At 37.5% G+C, this 24,486-nt stretch overlaps 1 protein-coding gene across 1 annotated transcript in view; it reads left to right on the top strand.

The window, feature by feature from the left end:
- CACNA2D3 (calcium voltage-gated channel auxiliary subunit alpha2delta 3) overlaps positions 1–24,486 on the top strand; it is a 383,943-nt gene that overhangs the window by 82,391 nt on the left and 277,066 nt on the right. Inside the window, exon 3 of the mRNA XM_054281044.1 lies at positions 2,441–2,557. Within this exon, the coding sequence (XP_054137019.1) occupies positions 2,441–2,557 (117 nt within the window). The remainder of the gene's footprint in view (positions 1–2,440; positions 2,558–24,486) is intronic.

Genomic DNA, 24,486 nt, shown 5'->3' with positions numbered 1-24,486 from the left:
GGTCTTTTCACATAGATTTGAAATAATATTTTCTGTTTCTTCCAATTTCTACTTTTGTGTTGGAACTTGGGCATTTGAATTATGAAAAAATGCATTTATTTACTATGAGCTGGCATAACTATAAGATCATAAATTGCAAGTTAAGAAATCATTCACATCTCTTTTGAGTGCAAGTTATTTTTAGTTTTCAAAAGCACCAGTTACTCAACATTGAGAAGTGTGGCTTTTTAATGTGCTTTCACAAGAGCCTAATAGACCATGTGGTAGGGCTCTGTGTGCCTAGAAAATGTTGTGGATTTCAACAGTTCCATTCAGTTTTCAGGCAAGCACAGTGAGTAATTGCCTGGCTTCCTTCACTCAATGGCAAAGCTCAAATCAATAAATCTGATGACCTGAAAGCTGCCTCTTCAAGTGATGCATTTTAGAATACTTTCTGAAAACTCAAAGGTCAAGTCTAAAGGAAACATTTTTATCAGGAGGTGATGTGTTGAACATGATCTGTGCAGCTGGAAATAAGTGATTCAAATTTGTACTTGATTTGTTTTAAATTCCCCAAAGCTTCAAATCCTGTGGGATGTGGACAGACATTGACATCATTAATTAACTGGCAGTGCTTTCAGTTTACTGATCATTTACTGCATTTTATCATGGTGTTGGTTGCAATAGCATTTGCCTCTCTTGTCTACTGTGCTCTTATATTTTCTCCAGTGAATAAAAGTGCGTTTTTCTATTTTAGAAAAATCCCTTTTATCTTGAGTAATGATATAAATGGACTTCAAGAATTGAAATCAGAACTCTGTTGATGGTATCTAAGTGTAGATCAAAGGGGGGAAACCCCAAATCTCTCTGCCTGCCTTGAGGGAGTAAAATGCAAAGGGTTTGTTTGAGGTTTCTTAGGTTGCCAGATTAAGGTCTCAAACTAGAGATTTCATGACAAGCAATAATGTGGAAAAATGAAATTATTGCTGAAATTACATCTATAAAAAATTGCCCTAAATATTTACTGACAACTTTGTATTTTTAACTTTGTTCCGAAATTGTCTGCAAATTATGTTTTATTAAATATTGTTTCATTATCAAAATATTCACACAAGTTTTTACAGAAAAATGTTACGTTTAAAGGAAGTATAAAGTGTCAGTCTATCTTGAAAATTAGTTTTGTTGGGGGAAATGGCTACAACATGTGCAGGCATTCTCCTAACAGAAGAGCCCTTTCTTGTCTCACCAGCCAGGACATAACTGGTCCTGGCTTATTCACTGTTTTGAACATGTTAATGTTCATCCAGCTGCTTTGAACCCCTGTTTTTGCTCACCTTATTCTCCCTTGTCTCTCTGGAGTTCTATAAGAATTATCATTCTGCAGGCAAATTTTAATGATAAGTTTTTTTTTAATGATACCACTTCATTTTATTCACTCAAACACTGTGGGCTGCCCCAAGAGTCTGCTGGGGAGGTTGGGGAGATATTTGTGGCACAGGGGCTTAATTGGCAGGAGGCAGGTGCGCCTTCCTCTCCCTCCCTGTGCCATGGAGGTGCAGGTTTGTGGTCAGGTGAATGGTTTGGTGATGGGCAAGGATCAGTTCAACATAATTGTGCATGTTTTAGAGAGAGAGAGGAGCAAAGAATGGCCAGAGTGGAAGCCAACAGTTCTCAGAGTACAGGCTGCAGTGGAATAATGTGAGGAGGAAGAATGTCCTCAGCATTAAATTATTTTTGATAATTAATTTTTACAAAGCTTTCTTATAAACACTGATGAGGGAAAAAGAAGTATTGATATGCAGAAAATAGAGGATAAACTTGTTTTGAATATATTTTTAGTGCTTAGGCATTCTGGGAGTTATTCACACTGTGAAATGTAATGCTCATATTGGATAAAGGATGCTTTGATGCTTGTGTTTAGATGAAGGCTGTAGTTGATGTACTTTGTTTAGGCTTTTCTCTGCATGAAAAGTTAAGCATGTCTAGATAAGCTTGTAGTGTGAGTAGTCCTAATGTAAGTGTTGGATAAATCTTGTGAAATAAGCATCTGCAGGAAGTTCAGCTGAGGAGGATTCTAGGTTGCTAAGGCAGAGGGATTGCCAATCATATCACTGTTTTTACACGATTTTTGGAGGAGATACAAGGATTTTTTGTTACTTTTTTTTGGCTCTTGTTTAGTTGCGGGGAAGCGTAATTTAAACATTGTGAAGGGGAGTTATCGTTTTCCTACAGTGCATGAGATAAATATTTTTATTATTTTTTAAATGGACTTCTGGTTCTAATCCAGTTGTTCTCTCCCCATGACAGCATCTTGGCACAAAGCAGCCTGCTGTCACGCAAATAAACATCAAATAAATGAGGAATGTCAGCAAAAGTGTAATATAAAACGAATAATTAGTTGTCAAAATTTCAGCTGGTTCCCTGTGAGTAACTTTTCCCTATTTTTCTTTTCTTCTTCCAGAAATACAAAGAATATGAGAAGGATGTTGCAATAGAAGAAATTGATGGCCTTCAGCTTGTGAAAAAATTAGCAAAGAATATGGAAGAAATGTTTCATAAGAAGTCTGAAGCCGTACGGGTAAGCAGCAGATCGATCTGCTATTTCCTTTTATGATGTAAAACTAAATGTATGGCTTAGGCTCTGCTCTGAAGGCTGTACTAGCAATTGAAGGTGCTGAAGTGGAAATACTAAAGCATTCAGAAGTATTTTAGAATCACTGTTCAAGAGAATAGATTTAAATTATGTATACCATCAATAGACAAATGTAAGAGTGTGCAACGAGGTTGGGACTACCAATTTCCAATATGAATTTGTAGCATATCACTGTGTGCAGTAAAACCTAAGTGCATATGGTTGAAATGTTAGATTTTAAAATATCCAACCAAAGCAGGCTTAATTTCACTGCTCACTATTATAAAAATAGCATTGGAGGGAAATGTCTGAGTTCAGTAACTGTCCTTTAGTTCAGCAAAAGATGCAAACACTTCAAATGGTAAACATTTTAATTGTGGTAAGTACTACATCACTCTTTAGTGATGATTATTATTAATTATTATAATCATTGGTCATTGAACAACTAGACTGCTCTCTGTATGTCTGTAAGGTTTTGTGCTTTTTTTGCCTTTTCTTTTTTTGTATTTTTCTATCTCCATTCTGATCCTCCTTTTGAAATAGCTTTGGTGTCTATTAGATTTAGTATAAAACAAAAATAAAAGTTCAGGTATTTAGGTTTTATTATATCAAATAGGAGTTTGTTGTAAAATGTGTGGTCTAAAGAGTGAAAAAACAAATCTTCCTGATGTAGTTTTCCTTTTTCATAATTCTTTACTAGAAATTGAGGTGACTGCCTGGAACAATGCGGCATCACCCCTGTCAGCAAACTCACAGGGCATTCTGGTGATGCTGTTTGCTCTATTTCAGCCAGACTTAGCTGCTCAATTGAGCTGAAGATGCTCCTGTCTCCACTGCGGAGCTGGAGGTATCACCCGAGGACAGGGATTCCTTTTGTGTGACTGAGGATACAGTTCCACCCTCAGCCTTGTATTATTTGTTATGGTGCAAAAGGGAGGAAGGAATTTGGCTACGTTTAAGAGGTTGAATTTTCGGGGCTGGCAGTGAAGTAAAACATATTTCAGCTTGTAAAACTGAGCTCACTTGGCAGGGAAGCAGAGAAAGACAATAAACATGGAACCCCGCAATGCTATTTTTACAGTGTGTTTTTCAGGGGAAAAACTACACTTTAATATGTGCGCAACAGCTTCCAGAAGCCTGAAGAATATTGACTTGGGGAAGGGGGAGGACTCTTTTCCTTGTTTCTTTGCAGAGAAAACTGCTCCCCTGAGACCATAACATGAACAAAGCATTCTTGGAGCAGCACTTGTTTAGCGTGAGAGGTGACCAGCGAGCAGCGTGCTTGGCTGGTGAGGGAATAGAATTCCATCAGGGAGGAGTGGGGTGGGGAAGAGCAGTTTGTGTCTCAATTAGAGCTTCATAATAAATGCTTAGAACAGGTTTGGTCTCTTCATACAGATGGTGTTTTTATTTAAGGAGGAAAAAAAAAAAAGGGATCAATATAGACCACCATGCTCTGAGTGAAAACAAGCCCGAATTCCGCGAAGTTAAACCATGCGTGTAATCTTGAGTGAACGGATTTTAGTGCTGGAAAAAGTGACTGAAATCCAGAGCCCTTTTGGAAGGTTTCCATCTTTGGAAAGGAAGCTAAAAGCGTGGTTTGGACAGGGTCACTTCTTTTAAGAAATCTGTTTAGTGTACTTTCAAATTAAGCTATTAATTTTTGCTTAATTATATAAATTGGTCCTTCTTGATGCTAGAGATGCAAAGACTGACCCATTCTGTTCTGATAGTAAGTAGTGCTTCGTAATTTGCATCTTGAGAAGTACAAAAACCTTTGGTACAACAGAGGTTTTGCATAAATTTCATCCTTGGTTCATCACAACTAATTTTCCCCTCATATCTGGGGAGGTGAGGTGGGAATTAGAAAACTCCTTTACACTTAAGAGCTCTGTTCCATCCTGGTACTGGATCATCTTGTCTCTAAAATACTTGAATTTTGACATAAGCTTTTGATGGAAACTTGTGCAAGAGCACTGAAATGTACAATTCAGAGCAATATGTCAGGTATATTGGCGGTGATGTTGGAGGAAGTACTAAATGAGGAATACCATACAAAATATCCCTCAGCCTTAGAAATAATGGGGACATGATTGTGAGGCTGCAAATCCAAAGACTTAGAAAATGTCTTCCAATATTAGCCCAAATTGTTACCCTACACCACTGAGTGAATTTGCTTCAAGTACACATCAAAATCCATTGTTGATTAAAATGTTTTATCCTAAAGCATTTTGGGCTAAACATACTTCTTCAGGTGTTAGCAGATGTAGCACTCTGAAAATGTTTGGAAATTCATAGCACGTAAAGTGTTTGATTTGTAGAAAAGGCCAAGAAGAATGAGTTTTTGTGGAGGGTTTTTTTTTGGTGTCTTTTTTTTTTTTTTTTGTGGTTCTGCTTAATGCTTTCAAACATATGAACTTATTTGAAGCTACTAATCATATGTGAACTCTTCTCCCTTCTCCCCCTTAATATTCTGGATGAATTTTTATCTTTCTGTCTCATTGCTTTTCATAGTGATTAGTTGGTTCAGTGTGATTTTTATCATATTCATTCCCTGTTTGAATTACACTTCAGTATGCAATTATCCTATCACAGATTGTCCTATTTTTGTTCTGTCAGATACATAAGATAAATGGAAAACTGAAAGTACTAAACCAATTATATAACCTTTTGTCATCTACTTTCTGATGGAAAACCTTGCAAGCAACATTCCCCCCCTCCTTCTCCCCAGTGTTCACTATTTACCTTGGGTTTATGTCAGTTCAGGATATTCCTGTTAACCATTTCCTTCCTAATGCTGCCCTACCTGATTGAATTTCAGGCACGCAGCTTTGTGTGTTATTTTGAACTATTTGTGACATGAATTAAGTTAAAATCCCTGAGCTGTGGTTTTGATTCAATGCCGCTGGTGTTTTGTTTCTATCTGTGACAAAGGTAAATGGATCCATTTACTTTTAATATTACAAAGCCTGAGATCGGAAAAATCTTACTGCCCATAAGGTGAGAGACACAGAAATGTTTCCTGCACTGTTCAGCAGTTGTTTTAATTTTACAGCCAAACACAAATAATCCTTTTGAGACCTTTGTTTAGTCTGCTGTCACTTGAGGTATTGCTGCTTTTCTGGGACTTTTACTTATTTCACTCATAGGAAGTTTTCTTCATTAGTCTTAAAGTTATCTGTGATTTCTTTTGAATATAATTTTTAGAGGGTTTTATGACTACTTCAGTGACTTTTCTAATTTGAAATGGAATGGGAATGAATTATGTGACATAATGCTCAGTACGTAAAAATGACCAGGGCAACAAACTTGATAGTGAAAAAGAGGTTAAAATTGTTCATTTGGTGCTTTTACTTTTCCTAGTTATTGGCATACTGGGAAAAAAATTGAAGGCTAGAGGGAAGAGAAAAAAATAGCAAAATGAAAGATAACGAAGTTATTAGGAAGTATTTGAAAAGCTATTATAACTTTAGCTTAGTACTAAAATTTTGATTTTTCATTAATATTTCTTTGCAAATAAAAAGATGCTATAAAAATTATTGTTGGTTCACTGCTATGATGGCAAACCAAGTGTTAAGGATGGTTTGGTTTTTCTTTAAGGCAACTACCCTTGCTGCAGTGGAAAATGCAAATAAGAGGCTTCTTTTTATTAACTTTTCCTACTATAGCTACCTGGTGTTCATTGTGAAGCTGATTCTCATTATAACTGCACTGTGAAAAGTAATTGCTGTTGTACAGTAATTCAATTTCAGTGCATTCATGCATCAGTAAACCAGCGGGGTTTTTCTAGAGAATCCCGGGACTCTAAAGCCTTTTATCATGAAATTCCACTCGCAGACAAATGTTCTTCCAAGGAATAGAATATCAGCATTTACATTTAACAAACATTTGCAATGAAGAGAGATGGTTTTTTTTTTTTTCCCACTCATGATTTTTACACCAGTCTTTAGGCTTTTTTTGGGTACTATTAGGATGATATGGTTTATGCACAGTTCAAGTAATATATGTGTTTGAGATGTTTGTGCTTACTCATATGCAAATATGGTGTCCACATTTTAGTATGCACATGTGTATTTGTGTGGGTGCAGATCTTTAGATGTGCATTTTTGGGTTTATATGTGCCATATGAACAACTGAAATTCACTATGGTTTTTCTGCATGTATATGTACATATATATGTAAGACAGTATTAAAAAGCACATACTGCATTCAGATATTTCCAGGCAAATACTGGTAAATTGGTGTCCTGATCAGTAAATGAATTTTTATTTAAAGTGATGTGTTAATGGATGCAAAATGAACTTGATTTGATGAGCAAAAGATCACAGCAAGTAATTCAAAGCTGAGAGTGAAAGTTGCTAAGGAGTGCTTCTTTATTCAGAGCATACAAAAGATTTCCATAGAGTGTATGAAAGCTCAGTAAAAAATTAATACTGAATACTGTAGTCAATAATTGTAGCTTTATTTACAAACCACCTTCAAATACTTTAATTTTTCTTTGAGTGTACCTGGAATTTAACTTATTTTTAGTGTGTAACTTAAGGGTGAGTTCCTTCCTGTTTGAGGCAACAGTGAGGAATATTCCAGGTGCATTTTGAACTGATTTTTTTTTTGGAGACTGTTTTAAATGTGCACCGGCTTGAATGCCCACTGTGCATTTTATTGCACTGTATTTTCATTCTGATTTTCTATCACTTTGATCAAGGCTAGATGGGGAATGGCATTTTGAGAAGAGAAGCAAACAATCATTCATATTTTATATTTATATAATAGAATAGAAATAGATATTTAATGTCAAAACATATTACTTTTCTGGGCTCACTACTTCAAAGATAGAATAAACTAAGTTTCTTCTTTGAGCTAATTTGCATCTGTAGAATTAGAAGAAAAATGAATATCAATGTGAACTCTTTACAGCTGCAGCTCAATGGGGGCTGTATTGACCCCTGATTTTTTTTTTTTAAATAAATATAGTAATAGAGGGTTTTTTAAATCTGCAGATGGAAATGAAAAAAAAGAGCCTCAACATTAAGTTTATAAAATTACTGAGGGGAAAAAAATTATAGATGGTTGTGGGTGGAAGGAAATTATGGTGAATCAACCCAGTATCACTATAAATAGTTTTAACTGACAGAATAAAGACATAATGAATAAAGGAGAGATGGCTACAGTTGTGTTAATTACTGCTAACAAATGAAAGGTTTTCAGCAATATTTTTGTATTCACATTTAGTATTTTAACTGTAATTGTTGCTATTTAATTTTGGTGTCATTTAAATTTGCTCATAGTTTTACTGGTCTCTTTCACGTGCCAGTGATAAATTTGTGTTCCTGAAAGCACGAAGAGCTTTATTTTTACTTTTTTGAGAATTGGAATACATTACAAAATGAAAAGATGGATAGCAATCCACTGACAGTGGAGTATTCAATAGCATAATACATAACCTTGATAGCCATGATCTGGAGAATATTTAAAGGCACAGTAAATTTTTTTTTTCTTTATTGCTATTGGACTTGAAGATTGCTTTTGGTAAATGTGTAGAATTTAGGATAGTCAACAAATGAGGGATTGGCAAACATATTCTAGTGCAGATCAACTAAATCCCACCTTGCTGCTTCTCTTTTTAGTTCTTTGGGCTTGTCAAGAAATTTTTGTATTTGTAAACAGATACAGCTATGAGTTCTGAAAGGGGGAAAAAATAATTTTATTGAAGTGTGGGTGGGCTTGTTTTCTCTTCAACTTTCATTCCCATCCCATGGCTGCAGTGTGAGAGCTCAGACTGTCCTCAGGTGCATTTGCTGGTAAACAGGAGGAATGAATGAAATGAATGAAACAATTTTACGTGTGTGAAATGGAATAAATTTGGAATAGACAGCTTTAATGGAAATCAGTTTTTCTGTCTGTAGACCTCTCTGAATCATAGCAGGGAGCCCAAGTGCATTGATGAAATATTTAACTCTCCTATGTCCTAACCAGGTTAGCTGAGTTGTCAGAACAGGTCCTGGCAGGGGGCAAGTGGTGAAACATGGAAAAGCTCAGTGGGAGAGAATGAGAAGAAAACCAGTGAAAACTTCAGGGAGATGTTTCAGGGGATATGTGTTTGCCAGGATTTCCAGGGAGTCATGTACAGGATGTGCAATATCCAGGAATTCCTGCTCCCAGCTCTTCCCTGCTGGAGAAAATTCTGCTACAGCTCTGCAAACGTGGAGCTTTCATGGTCTGGGTACAGTTTGAAATAAATATCTACAAAAAGTAAAGCCTCTTGAACCATCTTGGGATTTGTCTGTCTTTAAAATCCTGGCCTGTTTGTATGCTAAAGGAAAAAAAGAATCCATGGTCTAGTCAGTCTTAGGAAATTTAGTGAATTTCTTGGAGTTCAAATTTAGAAAAAAAGAAAAAGTAGTCATAACATAAAAAGGAGAAAAATTAAGACTTGTAAAGAAAACTTCAAAGCATTTGCTGCTGGAGACAATTATGATGGTCTCACCTCCAGTGGTAAGAAAAGAAGGAAAAAGTATTTAAAGATAGTGCATTCAGCTGTGTAGCATTTATGTGAAAATACAGTGAGGAAATGCAGCCACCTCACAGATTAGTTCCTGTATTAGACTTCACTGCAACAGCACATACCATTCAGTCTCTGCCATCAACATAAAATAGTGTTTCAGAGAGTGGGAAAAAACAGTAGAGTAGTTTTGGAAGAATGAAGTAGGATAAATTAGTCTCATTTATCCTTCTTTCTTATCAGTGTTTTAGGGTATTAGCATATTTTAGTGCTTTACATTAACATTAATTATTTTAACAAAGTCATATTGTCCAACTTTCTGTTCAATGTGGGATTTAAACTTCAAATAGTAATATTTTAATTAAAACTTAATTTCACTTACACAGCTGTCATCTTCTCAATTTTCAGTTAGGATCCTGATCTCACAGTTTAAATACATATCATTGAATCTATTTGTTGGAATTATAAAAATAAATACTGGTACTTTTGCATCAAAGAAATGATAGATGTTCAGTGTCATGTTAATTTTAGAGGGTTTATTGATACCTATTTTTAATTGATTATAAATATTCTCTTGAGATGATGCACTATAACTTGCTAATCATCTAACATTAACCCATTTTTTGAAACTTTGTGTTCATTTGCTTTAATGCTTAGGTAATAAAAAAGAACTTTTTTTTTAGAGATTGCTCAGGGTGTGCAGAGCAGGTTTCCAAGCTGCTGCCTCCTTTTTCCATTCCGTGAATGATTCCAACTCCTCTGCTCCAGGAGCAGCAGTGAGGAGGAGCCTGTTAATGGCTTTCTTGGAGGCATTTAATGAATGGTCATTTATCAATATTTTGAGGAGGAGAGAGACTAACATCTCTGTGTGATTCTTCATTCTGAAGTGCTCAGAAGCATTTTAGTGAAAAGAGGTGTAAAGGGAATTCATGAGTGTTTTTTATGAGCATTAACCCTTTGCTGTGCTCTGTGATGGAGCTTCCAGCAGGGACAGTGCTGGCCCAGCCTGACCTGCCCTGGAGCATCATTGCACCAGAAGAGCCTCCTACACACTGAACTGAGGGCAAACACCCCATTTATCCTCTTCACTCCCACCTTTCTTTAGTTTGACTCTAGTGTTGTTAGGTAGGAAGACGCCTGCTTAATCTAAAACACTTCCAGTTTAGCTGATTTTTTTTATTTCTCTAACAGCTGATTCTGTATTCCAAACCTGCCCAGCAGTGGTCGGTGCATTTCCTTCCTCTCTCACCTTTTGGATTTTTAACACCTACTGCTGCAAAAGTTATTTTGCCTCATCTTGTTTTCTCTGGACACTACAGTTTCTTTTGGGTTCCAATTTGAATGGAATTATACCTTATAGGTTTATAAAATAAACCCACTGTGCTTCTTCTCCTAGCCGAAAAGTTTCTTTAAGACTGGAGAGCTGCATGGACTCTCACAGTGTCCTTTTTAACCTCATCGTCCCAGGGAGGTGCTGACAGGGGTGGGGGTAAAGAAACTCTTCCCAGCACGCTGAATTTCAGGTGGTCACAGTTTGTGCTGGAATTAAATCAGAATGTCATGATTATCACTACTGGTGGTATGTGAAATTGTTTTGAGAGACAAAAGCAGAACAACAATGAGATAAGCTCCTTTCTTTTTTTTTTTTTTTTTTTTTTCCTTTGGAAAAGCAGGGGCTTATTTTGAGAGTGAGTTAACCAAACATTTAGTTAATGGTCTTGTTTTGAGCTGTATTTAACAGCTGTCTGAAATACAGCTGCAATAAAACATCAGATTTGATGCTGTAACTAGAATTTCAAATGTTCAAAACTCATCTTCCTTTTGATGAATACCAAGAAAAAGGCTCAAGTTTTGTTTGCTAATGTTAGACTTCTGCATTGTCCTGGCCTGCACTTTGACCTTTTGCAAATTGAAAATGGCTCTTCTGGCTTCCACAGGTGCTTGCTCCCCTCTCCTTTCTCCTTTACTTTTACTCCTCTGAGCTGTGGCAAAGCTGTGCAGAATAGCCTGAGATTCTTAAGACTGAAGAATTACCCAGTGCAGAAACCCCAAAACAAAAAGCTAAGAGGTTTTCTATCCCTTGGTTTAATTAGGATCTTGCTCATTGCACGACATGAAAAATACTTGTAAGAGTAAGGCCCAGGAAAGAGATGGGAGATAGGAATGAGTTGGATCATATGATGCTTTTTTATTTTCTCATGGGAATGGTGATGATGACTTAGAACTCTATTGAACCAACCATTTGGATGATTTTTTTTAAACTCAGGTGACTCTGCAGCTGTTTAGGGAAATGATCTAATTACTTATAGGTCCCTTCAGGTCTGATATTTTGTGTGTAGCTGGGCTGAAATGTGCTTTGCTGTACTAAGGGTGAGAATCTCCTCCTGTCTGGAGGTGATCAGTTCCTTATGTGTGGTGGCTGCAGAAAGCTGAGCTCCCAGCTCAAACCCTGGGTGTCTGAGCAAAAATGCTTCAAATCAGTAACCTGAATCTCTAGAGGTTCAGTAAAATATAAACAAGACTTAAAATTTCCTTTCCCTGGGGAATAAGGCAAGGTGGCTCTCACATCGCACACATTGGGAGATTGGAGATTCTTCTGGACAAAAGGACTCATGCTGAGTCTCATAGGGCACAAATTCTGTGCTACTTCAGTCTGTGACACTGGAGACCAACCAGCTTTAGGGCTGATAGGAGGGGTGGAAAGACTCTCGCTAAAACAATAGTCTTGCTGTTGATCAATTTAACTAATTGATCAAATTATGCCTAAAATTAAAATGTTAATGGATTTCAAATTACTTCCAAAGACAGACTCTGAATGTGAGGTTTCACAAAAATGTCTAGGCAGAGCTTTCCATGTGCACAGCCAACAGCATCCTAATAGATTTCTGCTGGAGATTTAGGATTTGTGGCAGGAGCAGCTGAGGCCCCCAGCTCTGGCAGGAACTGCAGCACACTGAGGTGAGAGCAGGTGCAGAATCTGACACCTGGAATGGAGTTTTTCTGTTTTGAGGAGACACAAAGTTAAAAATCCCTGGGTGGGGGGAGCAATAGTGAGAACTTTGATTTTGTAGCGTTTTAAATTTGGAAGGAAGACTATTATTAGTTATATGGATTAGTTATCCTAATCACTGTGTCATTGCTGCAGGGGCTATGGTAAGAACAAGTTTAGTCATTTATTTCAGGAGCATCTTGATCTCCATGCCATGTAATTATGCCACATTACCTTTGGTGTATGTTTTAAAATTATTTGTAGTGAAGGGAACAAACAATAAATTACAGAGATCACTTTTTAATTTCCTTTACCTCCACATGAATAGATACACAGCCATGTATTCTTGGCCAACATGCATTTCTTTGTCATTTAAGCTAGCACAGCATAGCTTGGATGATTGCTTCTGGTGCTGTGCAAGTACTCCAGGAGGACAAATTGTTTGAGTAAATCATAACAAAAGAGGTGTTTCATGTAAGAAATAAACAGTTCCAAACTAATACCATAAATTGAAATTTTATTGATGAGTCTGTGTTTTTTTTAATGTAAAAGTTTAAATTACAGCAATCATTGTGGCACAAAGCGCTACAGAAATACTACATTACAGAAAAATCTCATGCCCTGTGTTTTCCGTGGGTCATTTAAAAGCAGTGGTATATACAAGCAAAAAGAAAAGAGCTGCTTTGGACCCATGAGTCTTTGTTTTAAAAAGAAGCTGGAACTGGAGAAGCAAGGCACAGAAAAAGGCACAACAAAATCTGTGTGCAGGAAAGGAGTTAGGGAGCGTTTGGAGATTTCATGTAGCTTCACATGGAATGTACACTGCAGCCTCCCCAAAAGGATTGCAGGGCAGCTTTTTATACATCAGAAAAAATTTCAGGGACATCTCAGGATAATTCTTTAATTCATAAGTATGAGGACAAGAGATTACTTAAAACCACTGCTGTAACTGGTAAACCTTTGGCACAGGTTGAGAACCCTGGTAAACATCTTTATTTATTACTTTATACCTTGATTTCTTCCATCAGTGAAGTTCTGATTTTGAAACCCCTTGGGGCTAGCACAACATGGGGATTTTCTCCTTTTTTAACACACTGAGCAGGCTAGAATAACACCTATTATTAAAAAAGATTGGCTTATAATTTTCCATTATATTGTAAAAACTGGGTTTTGTCAGTAAAATAATACTTTTATAACTCATTTCCCATAACTTGTAGTGAGATGGTAATTTAGCAGTCTGTAAATGTGCCAGTAAATTAGTAATTCTTGAGTCATTAATTTTGCATTTATCTTAATTGTGTTACATCTATGGATATTTATGGGGTTTTACTTTTTTACACTTGAAAAACATTACTATTGAGATGGGTTTAAGAAACTAAATAACCTTAATGGGAATATTTTTGACATAAAAAAATGGAAATTTTGCCTTGATTTGTGAGCTAAGCAATTTTCATTGAAATGTCACGATGAATTGTTAGAGAAATGGGAATAGCTATTTTCCTTTTGCTTTTAGATAACTCCATGCTCATGATCTGGTAATTACATCCCTAACCTCTTGATCTTTATTTTTGACAGAAATTCAATAAGGAATTGGATAAATTGATAAAAGATGAGTCCATAGGTGGCTAATTAATATACTAATGGGCAACCTTTAAATCAGGAAGCCCATAAAACACTGATTGCCATAAGCTGAAATCATTTACTGAGAAAACAGACAAAGGCTTTTGTCCTATTTCTCAAGTTCTTTACTCCAGCAATCTCTGCTGCGAAGGGGTTGGGAGCTCTCCTGTGTCTCTCTGAGCTGAGATTCTGTTCACGGCTCAAAGAGTTCAACTTAAAAAATTATTTGTTGAATTCTGTGTTTTTGAAAGATCAGATAGTCTGAGCTTATAACACAGTTCTGTGGGTGCTGCTGTATTCTTATTTTAAAAGTGATATTTTATTTGAAAAATGCTGCATGCTTATGGCTTTTTCCTCTCCTCATGTATCACCTTGTTTTTTAAGCCTGAAGGAACTGAACCATGCAGGTGACACTGGCCAGGTTGCCTTGTGCAAACCCAAAGCAATGTTCAGGGGAAACTCAGACCTTTGCAGATTGAGTTTTGCAGGACTCATATTTTTCTTTCTATGTATGTGGAATATGAGTGGAACAGGTGAGAGAAAGTAGTTGTGCCATCATAATCTCTGATGATACAGTCAGGTGATGGCACAGAAGATGATGTGGTTTTATTACAGAACTAGCAGAGAATTAGAGCATAGTTTAAAAATGATTAAAAAGTGAAGTACAAAGCAATGGCTTTTATATTATATGTTCTTAAAACATTTTTATGGCACATATTATCACAATCTCTAGGCCTATGTGTTTTTGCTGTTGGCAGCTTGTTAGAATGTGGCAGGTAAAGGAGAAATATTATCTTCTATAATTGTAAAAGTCCCGCTGTTCCTGGAAGATTCCCTGAGTTAAAGGGATATAGGATGTAGTCAGCACAAACTCTGAGTTTTCTAAATGACACAACTAAAATGTTTCATCTAAAGCAGCACAGCTAAGACAAATGTACAAGCTTTTCATATATTATGCATGAATGAATGAAGCCTTAAATAGCTTCGTTCTGCAGCAGGGGAGGTGAGAATTGTGGGGTAATGTGGTGCTTCCTCAAATTGCTCTTGCATTATTGTGATTGTGCTGTGGGGCAGGACTCAGGAGGATGCTCAGCATTTCAGGTGTAAGGATGATCTTGTTCAGGAAGTCAGAGACTTGGCATTTGTAAGCAGGCACAAGCATGGTGCATTTCTTCCAGGAGAACGTAGTGCCAGTCCTGGGGCAGATGCTCCCTTGGCATAGCCCTACCTTTACTGTGCTCCCTACAAGATAAATCCACACTGTTCATGCAAAGCTTACAAGGCAGGGACCCCTGCGGCTGCTGATGTGGATGGTGTCCTTGATTTCTGGTTAATTTTAATTTGTTGAAGTAAAAGTCTTCCAAGGCACTTACAGGGCAAGATAAACTCACAGACATTCACTCATTGCAACCCCATAAAAGTTTAAAGCTCTGATGTAGAAAAACTTGTGATGTCATGTATAAAATACATTCAGATTAAAAAAATAAAAGCAATGAAGTGGGTTTTTTTTCTTTATATCTGCTGGGCTAAAGGAAAACATCTTGGACATTAAATTTGGCTGCTTTTCCTTTCAATCTATGTGTGTGGTGACAAAAATAATTTAGTTTCAAAACCTGCTTAATCCCCTGCATTGAGTCTGTCACAGGTAACACATTGACTGAGACATCCTGATTGCAATGTGGACCTTTGTCCAGGCAGAAATTATTAGCACCAGCAACTGATTTCAGAGGGCTTGGACCAGACTGCAGCAGCACATTTGACTTATTGCTAATGGGACTGAATTTAAGAAAGTGTTTTGCAGGAGAAATGTCTTCATTATCTATTATAAATGTCTGTTATTTGTTTCCCCTTATTTGTGTTACAAAGCACTAATGCTTTAGGAAGTGAAATAGGAAAGTGCTATGGTGATTCTTACTCCAGAAATTAATTGCACTGCAATCCTCAGTGGCTGAACATTTAATTTCAGACCAAAGTAAAAGAACATAAAATTAAATCCTCGATGAAATTTCATTCAGTCTGATTTCAGTATTAGTTTCTTATAATGCTTTTTGGGAGACAAAGAAATATTACCTACTGGCATGAAAAGAGCCTATAAAATTTAATAAAAATACAAAGTGATTAATATACTTTTTTATTGGGGTAAGATTTCATTTTGTTGTTGTATTTTATTTCCATTTTTCCTTCAAAAAGAGCATTTTAAACTCAATATTTCCTCCTGTACAATTCTGCTTCTTTTGAAAATACAGCCTTTCTTTTCTAGTAGTTTTCTTTTGCTGTTTATGAAGAGTTGAGAATAGACAAATTAATCATGAATTTTATTCCTTTCTCTACTCTAAGTGCTTTAGTGTTAGTAAGCTAGGTTAGTCTGCTGGTATTACCTCATATATGAATTAGATAATAATTTTAACTTTTTGAGGAGAAAATAATTTTAAGTTTTTGTGGAGTAATCATAACAAAATAACTAGGAAAAGGAATAATTATTTGATTTAGGATAAAAAAGAAAAATGTAACTAAACACTTTTAATTTGCAGTGTTGTGTCTTACTTGCCTACTCTCACTTTTGCATAGTTCCCAATATATTTTCCAGTGTTTTACATATTATCACATTTATGGTTAAAAGCTGTGAAATTGTTCCCCTTTCCCTTTCTCTCACTGGGGAATTTGAGCACTCTGAGCCAAAATTAGCGTTTGGGTCATTACAAAGACACTGCTGATATTGTATTTCATACTTAATGAATTTTTATTTGCATCTTGACTCTGCTCAGTGAATCATAACTTGGCAGTCTCAGAGTAGGTGCTCCACTGTCCTATCAAATTCCAGCAGAGATAATTTGGTCTTTCCCAGAGATTTCTTTATAACCTGCAGCATTGTGATTTTTAAAAAATAGTAATAATAAAAATAAAATTATAAATGCAAAATAAAGCTTCAAAATGAAAGTCATATTAGAGTTAAACTTTGTAAATTTAATATGATTGGATTGGTAGTAAAGGTGATGTTCTCATCTTTTGTGATGTTCTGCTAAAACCAAGCTTCTTCATCTCATTATCTCAGAGGTCTCAAGGCTTGGTATGAACCTCAGAGCTTTCAATACATGGAATAATTTTTTAGCAGAAGAGAATAGAGAGATTCAAATGTCCTCTATGTGCAACAACTGAAAAGGAGCTCATTTCCAAGTCTTAACTTTTAGTATCTTAATGCAGATCTGGAGAGATCCCCTTACCCTTTTTGGGGTGTGGGAAGCTCTTTCAATGTTTCAGATTAATTAACCAGGGCTCTCTATAACTGCTCCTATTCCTTGCTCAGTAATGCTATCTGGCACTTCCAGTATTTCTGTTGTAATTCCTTTTCATCTCAAAATAAGTAGTACAGAAGAGAAAAAAAAAAAAAAAAGAAAAATGCTGGAATTCTGAATTGATAGGAAATAGAGTGAAATATATTTTTGAAGGGTAAAAAACACTGAGAAAAGTCCCATTTTTATATAAGTAGAAACTCAGAGAAGACATTTGCAATCCTTGAACACAGGTTAATATTTTTTTATCAAAAACATGTATGTTTCTGGCAGCTGAGTGCAAATGATACTGTGATGTGTGCTGACTGGCACAGGATGCATCATAAGCTTTCACCGAGGTCTGGTGGTCCAGGCGAGGGGTGCAGCAGGAGCAGCCACCTGATGCTCACCCTTCAGGCTCCATCTCATCCCATCTGAGGCCCCAAATCCTGGCTCATGGTCTGGGAGCTGTGTTCGGGTTTGTGCTGGGGATTTTCACCTTGTGCTTTTGGGTGTTGTAAAGGCCCCTGTGAACTCTCTCATTCCTGTGTCAGCTGTTTGCTAATATCACAATTCACAGCACAGCTGCAACTTCAGCATTGCAGGGTTCAGGCCTTAGGAAAGCAATAACAGACTTTAAAAGCTCAGAGAAGAGAAGCAAAGGCAATTGCAGGTTGGAATGTTACTTTGTTGCAAGAGGATTGTCACTCTGGTTTTTTAAGATTCTCTAAGCCTTCTGCTGTTGACATTCTTGCAGCAAACTTTCTCATACACTTTCTGTAAATAACTCATTGTTTTGCATTCCTTCATGGAGGAAGAGAAAGTTGATGGAGTGTTGGTTTGTCCAGTGTCATTGGAGAGGTGGCACTGTCACCCTCCAATCCACTGTACTTTTGGAAAACTATAAATGTTGGAGTCAGAAAAGAAACTTCCCTTTTTTCTTCACCTTGAGAACAGCAGCGTGTGCTTGTGTTCTTTTGTGTCCTATAGCGACAGAGGGTTCCATGCATGTGAATTCCTCATTCTTGAGGAAAAGAGCCGAGGTGGGAGTGAAACCATCACAAAGGGTGGGGAGGATTGCAGAGCAAGCAGCTGCTCTGTTTGCCAGTGCTGTGCTAAGGGAGGCTGCTCAGCTCTTGAAAAGTCCCAGAGCTGCAGACTGGAAGCTTGGTAAAGTATTCCTACACCTCCCTGCTCCCCAGTGCAGTTTCTGCGCCACCTGAAGGAGCAGCTTGTTTGGTTTTGTTTCCCCCTCTCTGTGGTCAGGCTGCAGACACAGCAAGCTTTGTGTTTTTTCTCTTGGACTGGATAACCCAATAACCAATGAAACAATAACCCTGGAATGTTGTGATGATATGAAAGTTATGAATGATAATACATACTGGATGGTTACTTGGTACTTTCTTCCTTTGGATTTCTCCTTTTGGCCACTTTTGATGGGCTCTGTGCTCTGAATGCACACACCTGCTCCCAGGTGCAGGAAGGGAATTCCAGTCTAGCTCTGGGGTGCTTAGAGCCTGAACAGGACAGACTCAGCAGCTCCCTAGCAAGGAGAGAGATCTCTGTGTAGAAAGTTAACTAAACTGAAGTAAGAAAATTTCAGTGCTCAACAATTTCTGTTGCAGGGAGGGTGTTTTTAAAGGTCAGCTCAAATCTAGAATCCATCTACCCAAATAAAAGTTTCTGAATGCACTTTCCCAGATCTTTGGCTGTCATGTATTCAGAGGTCTCTCTCACTTGTACCAGACTTGGCCTTCTCTCCTTGCACACACACACACACACAAAAAATCCTGGTAAATTTTTAATCTAGCTAATTTTTGAAAAACAGCTTTGCGCTTTTTGTTTCTATTTAAAATCAAGCTCTATTTCTAAACCTGAGGGCCATTTAGTTTTCCTTAGTTTTGACGTATGTGCAGCGCTTGTACTGACAGTTTTGAGGGTTCATAAAGGACCATTTTTTCTTCCTCAGAAACTTGCCTTTGGCAAGAGACACTGTTGCACAGCTAGCCCCCCAAGCTGTGTTTTTTATCTCTTTCTCATTTTAGCAATTAATCTGAATTTTGCCATAGGGAATACCTGGTATTTCTGCTCTGTGGATGTTCCTTACAATTCAGAATATATCGTGATAGGTACTGAGTGATATAGAAGGAAAAGGTTGAGAGCAATGGATTTTGTGGGATGTAGGTGAAATGTGGAACACTGCAATCCAGAGAGAATATTTAAATGTCTCACTTAAACTGTCAGGCAAAGTAGATATGCAGTGAATGCATATGTTCTGAGAATATCAAATCTGCTCATGTGCTACCTTCAAAGAGAGACTTTGAAAAAGGAATTGCAGCTGAAATTAATTCTGTATGGCACTTTCCCTATCTTCTGGAATTGGCATCAAATTTGCCTCAGAACAAGACAAAAAACTAGTCAGACATATAGAGAGCTTCTGGAAATGGTAAAATTCTCACTGGAATTGTGGAACAGCAAAACTAGTAATAAGATTTGGTGTATTCTTTAATTTTAATACTTCTGTCTACTCTGTCTGGATGTCGCTTAATTAAAAAAGAAGGAAAGGAACACCACCAAGGCATTTATTAATTTTGGGGTAAGCTGTGTGAAATCTGTCAATCTGAGTTCACCATATCCCTGAGATTCATTTTCCTTGGATTTGGAAATAAACCTTAAACCTCAAGGATGAAATGCCACTATGGCTCATTTCATTACTTCCAGCAGACAATAAACCAGCCCAGAATTAGCATTCCCCCCACAGCTGTGCCTCTTTCCCCTGTAGCCTTGTGTGGAGGGAGGCTTGTGAGCAGAGGTGTCTCCCATTTCTGCAGCTCTCTGGCTGCTTTAGCCCTCTTATCCCCAGGAAGGATCTACAGATCTCAACACTCACTCTCTGCCTGCTCCCTGATAATTCCATGGATGCAGATACAGGGATGTACCTGGGATATTAATCTTCCTGCATGTCAATAAGCAAGGTACAGCAATTCTCAACCTCTCTCCTCCCCAGTGCGTTTTCTCTGCCACCTGAAGGAGCAGCTTGTTTGGTTTTGTTTTCCTCTCTCTGTGGTCAGGCTGTGGACACAGTAAGCTTTGTGGTTTTTCTCTCGGACTGAAGGAGAGAATTAATTGGCTTTGAAGTTTCCAAATCTGTTTCTGAAGAAGAGATTTGCAATGAGTGACTGTGAAAAGGAGCCTGTGTGGAAGCCAAATCACTCTGGAACCAGAGCAGTGCTGGCTGGGTCAGATGCCTGCTCTAAAATCCTCTGTTAGCACTTGACGTGAAATTGAAATTGGAGTGATTTCCATCCCTCTGATGGAACTGGCTTCTCTCACTGCTGTTCAAGCATCTGTGCAGATGATGATTCTGTCCTGATATCTCTTAGAAAGCACTCCCAAATCTAAGAGTATTTATTTGCTTATTAAGTTCTTAGGGAACCAAAATGAACAAAGCAACTGCAACACCACTGAATTCTCCAAAAAGACTTACCTGTCTGTGCTCAGGCATCATGTGCTGATTCCCTGGTGCCAGGACTGCCCAGCCCTGGTGATGCAGAACTCTCTGTTACACATCAGGAAAATTCCTTCCCTGTCACCCTGTGTAGGTTTTGAACTTGTAAAAACTGGAGATTTGCAATAATTTCTGAGAAAGTGATATCGAGTTTGGCTTTATCAAGTGAAATTTTAATCAGTAGACAATATGAATAATGGGAAGGGACTGATTGTCTTGATCCCAGAGCAAGTTTTGTCTGCTGGTCCCAAACTTCTAAATCCTGATTTGCCAAAGAATGAATTTGAACCTCTTGAATGAGATGTGTTGTAGCTGATCCTGACCACTTTCTACTTGCCCTCTAAACTCTTGGAATGGCAAATGATGGGTTCTGCTGGATGCCATTCCTGAGATCCCTGGCTGAATTCTGTACCTGGGGACCCTGGCAAAACCAGGTTTCCAAGAGCTGTTGGAGAGCTGCAAATGGGTGTGAGTGAATGTGTGATTCCACTGTGAGGAGCATCATCAATGTGGGGCTTCACTTCTGTGGTGCAGGGGAACACTCCCCAGTAAAAGCCTGTGGGAGGTAGGTTTACCTTTCTCAGGAGTAGAATGAATTCTAACAGGAATGGACAGCAAATAACCTCTCATTTTCCCTTTGGCCTTTCCAAATACAAAGCACATTCCTTCCTTTTTGCTCTCCCCACTGTACGCAATGCTAATATACAGGATAAGAAAAGCACATGAAAGACTGAAGAGTAGTAGTTAAAAATCAACACCTTCTCAGGTAACATTACTGAAATTAAAAATGAACAGTGCATATTTATGATATTTTGGGACAAGGAAAAGGTTTTATTTGTGACAAGTTGTGGAGATTGGTGCACTGCTGGCACTCCTGCATGGTGTCAGGTTTGAGATGTTCAATTCAAGCCTGCCCATACTGTCAAGCCAGGTAGCTTGCTACTAATTAACATCTCTTGTATCTTTGTTTTGTTTTAAGACAAATTAGTAGACGTGAAATTCTCATTGTTAGACTTGCTCAAAAATGATATTACTATATGGCTTGAAAATTCAAGGTTCCTCTGCATTTGAGTTTTTAGAATAAAGCTTTTTAAAACTGCTGCATTACAATGATGTGCAAAGACAATGTAGACTGAATAGAGTAGGATTTCTGATTGCAAAATATGAAGTGATGTACAGAGTCTGTGGTGTTTCATAATGTAAATGTGATAATTGCTATATGAAGGTTATTTGGAAATGCTTCTAATATTTGATTTGTCTTTAGCATGACAGAATTTCATAATTTATAATGTTTTAGGCAATATTAATTGATGTGGAAGAAATCTGTGTAAAATCTGTTAAATGAGCTGAGAACTACATGAATCCAAGTTACTTTGGGGATGTCAATAGTTAGACATCTCAGCAGAGCAAACCACATAATTTTTCAAGGTTTGATCTTCATACATAAACAATATTTGAATATAGCAGTTACCACACAGAACTCGAGAATTTAGTACTGTAATGTGAGGTGGCTGAACAGCTGTTTTTGTGCAGTATTGCCAGAATACCTGCAGCAAACATTCACCTGTCTTACAGAGCTAAAATCTCTTTATCCTTTTAACTCTTGAACCTGAAAAAAAAAAAAAGCCCTATCCATTTCAAAGAAGTGATACTTCCAAATAAAAATTAGTTCTAGATGTATTAAACCCAAAAGAGGGAAAAAACCCAACCCCAAATCTGAGATTTATTTCTTCATTTCTGAGTAATGTGATGGAAAATGAGTGGCTTTGCACTGTGTTTCAGGGAGGACGAGTATCCTACCCAGGTTATTAGAGAATTATGCATTTCACCTTTAAACTGTTATCTGGCACTGCCATAAAGGCTTATCATTAGCATATCCTTTGATACTTCCATGGCATCAGGAAAGACATAAACCAAAATAGAGAAGGGACTCATAAACAAAACAATATTGTGACTGTGTTGGCTCACTCAGAATGGTAATTTTTTCTTTACCTTTTCTGCAGTCCTTTAAAATGGAGATAAAATTGTTTTAAGAACAGTGCAAACTTGTATCACAATGTAAATGATTTGGGAAACGAGCCCAAGCCAGTGTGGTCTGCATAAATGAAAGTGTTATGTGTGAAACCGCTGTAAGCAGGTCAGAAATAATAATATTGGGGCTTTCTATTAGCTTCTAACTAGCTTTCTTCTTCACAATCTTTATTTAAGATGGGTTTTTCTATTGATTCTGAAGCAGATTTGAAGTCTAAGTAGCTGCCTGGTGAAATATTGTGGGACAATAACTTTCTTCCTTCGGAGGTCACCCTCTCTGTATGGGCTGGAGTAAACAGGGTAGGGCTGGACTTGCAGATTTCCCTGTTTCTTTGACTGCTTCTTTGCAGATGTTAAAAGTTAATACATATAACTCATGTATAAAAAAGTTAAAATTAAGATATTGTGTTATTCTTTTTTACCTTGCCTGGGCAGAGAGTTCAGAGTGATGGTGGTCAGCGCAACTTTTGTAACAAAATGGGATCTGAATTGATCAATATCCATATTTATAAATGGGAGTGCTCCACTGTGGTACTTGCAGCTTCTGTACTGTTTTATTACTCTAAAAGGGCTTATTCTTTGGTTTTTTGCTGTTTCTCTTAATGAGGAACTGAAATATTTTTCTAGATGTAGCAGTGGAGATCCCTGGGGTTCAATGCCTGCTTTTGGAAATCCCTACTGCATGTCTGAAGAAGAAAGCAATATCCCAACTTTCAAAAATTGAGGATTTAATTGCCATTTGCACGGTCTGTTACACATTTGTGTAATAAAATTGACCTTGCAAGTTTTATTAGTCTATGACTTAGCCATCATTCATACTTCTTAAAGATTCATGGGAAACATACACATTTTTATTTGAATATCGTTTGGCAAACAGTTCAAACACTGATTGGAAAAAGACTTAACTTGAAAAGAGTAAGCAGCATATGCAAAACAACTCCTCAAAATCCCAAAACAACAATATTCTCCCCCTCCCTCCACCCCCAAAAAATGTCTCCCAAAATTCAGCACCAAAGGAATTCAGAGTTGAGGCTGCCAAGATGATACTGCTTTACAACCCTAATCCCAGCCTTTATACCTAAGAGCTCTAAAAAAAATATTTTTCTTTACTTCCTCAGTCAGTTGAAAACTACCAAGGCCGAGGGGATTGCAGGCATTAAGCCTGACCACCAGGACATGATTTTGGGAAGGCTGGAAATGGCACATTCTTCAGCAAGCCATGTAATGTTGTGCAGTGGGAGCATGGCAGTCCCCATATGGAAGTCCTGCTGACAGCAGCAAAATAGTTTTTAAGCAGCATGTACCGTTACCCTGCTCCAAAGAGCTGTGAATTGTGTGGTGTGGAAGCCTGGGAGCCTGCACCAGATCCCTCTTCCATCTGTGCACCACGGCTATGGTGCCAGACAGGTAGTAGGCTCTGCTGTGCTCTGCTACCCTTCATCTGCTTTCATGGCTCCCACTAGTAAAAGCAGAATTACGCTGCTGAAATTCAGTTCAATCAATGGAATTCCATATGGCGAGGGGTTGGTTAGTCACTTGCTTTCAATGCAGACTTTAAAGGGTGAGAGCTTTTCATTTTGATGATATTTAGGTTCTTAAAATCAGGAGTAGAGTGCTGTTCAAGTTCCTGGTTTTAATAGATTGTGGGTTTAATACAACTAGAAAGCTACCAACAAACAACCCCACACAAAACCCCACAAAGCAAAACACCAAAAAAACCCCCCCAAAAAACATGTCAACAAAAAAAACCCCTCCAACATTTGTAGAAGAAAGATATGTTTTTAACATGCTCAAAATGTAACTGATTTTGAAAACAGCTAAAGCTTCAAAATTCTATTCTTCAATGTAAGACTAGTTTTTTGTGAAATTACATTATTTTAAATTTTTTTTTAAATACAGAATATGTATCTTAATGTTTGAAAATTTTGCCCAAACTCAAACTAACCAAATGCCCCT

The sequence above is a fragment of the Melozone crissalis genome, unplaced genomic scaffold (genome assembly GCF_028551555.1).
Source record: "Melozone crissalis strain CALT ecotype California unplaced genomic scaffold, PUWL_Pcris_2 ptg000029l_1, whole genome shotgun sequence".
NCBI classification, from domain to species: Eukaryota; Metazoa; Chordata; class Aves; order Passeriformes; family Passerellidae; genus Melozone; species Melozone crissalis.
Note: the sequence above shows the minus strand (reverse complement) of the source record. Positions and strands in the feature narration are given on the sequence as shown.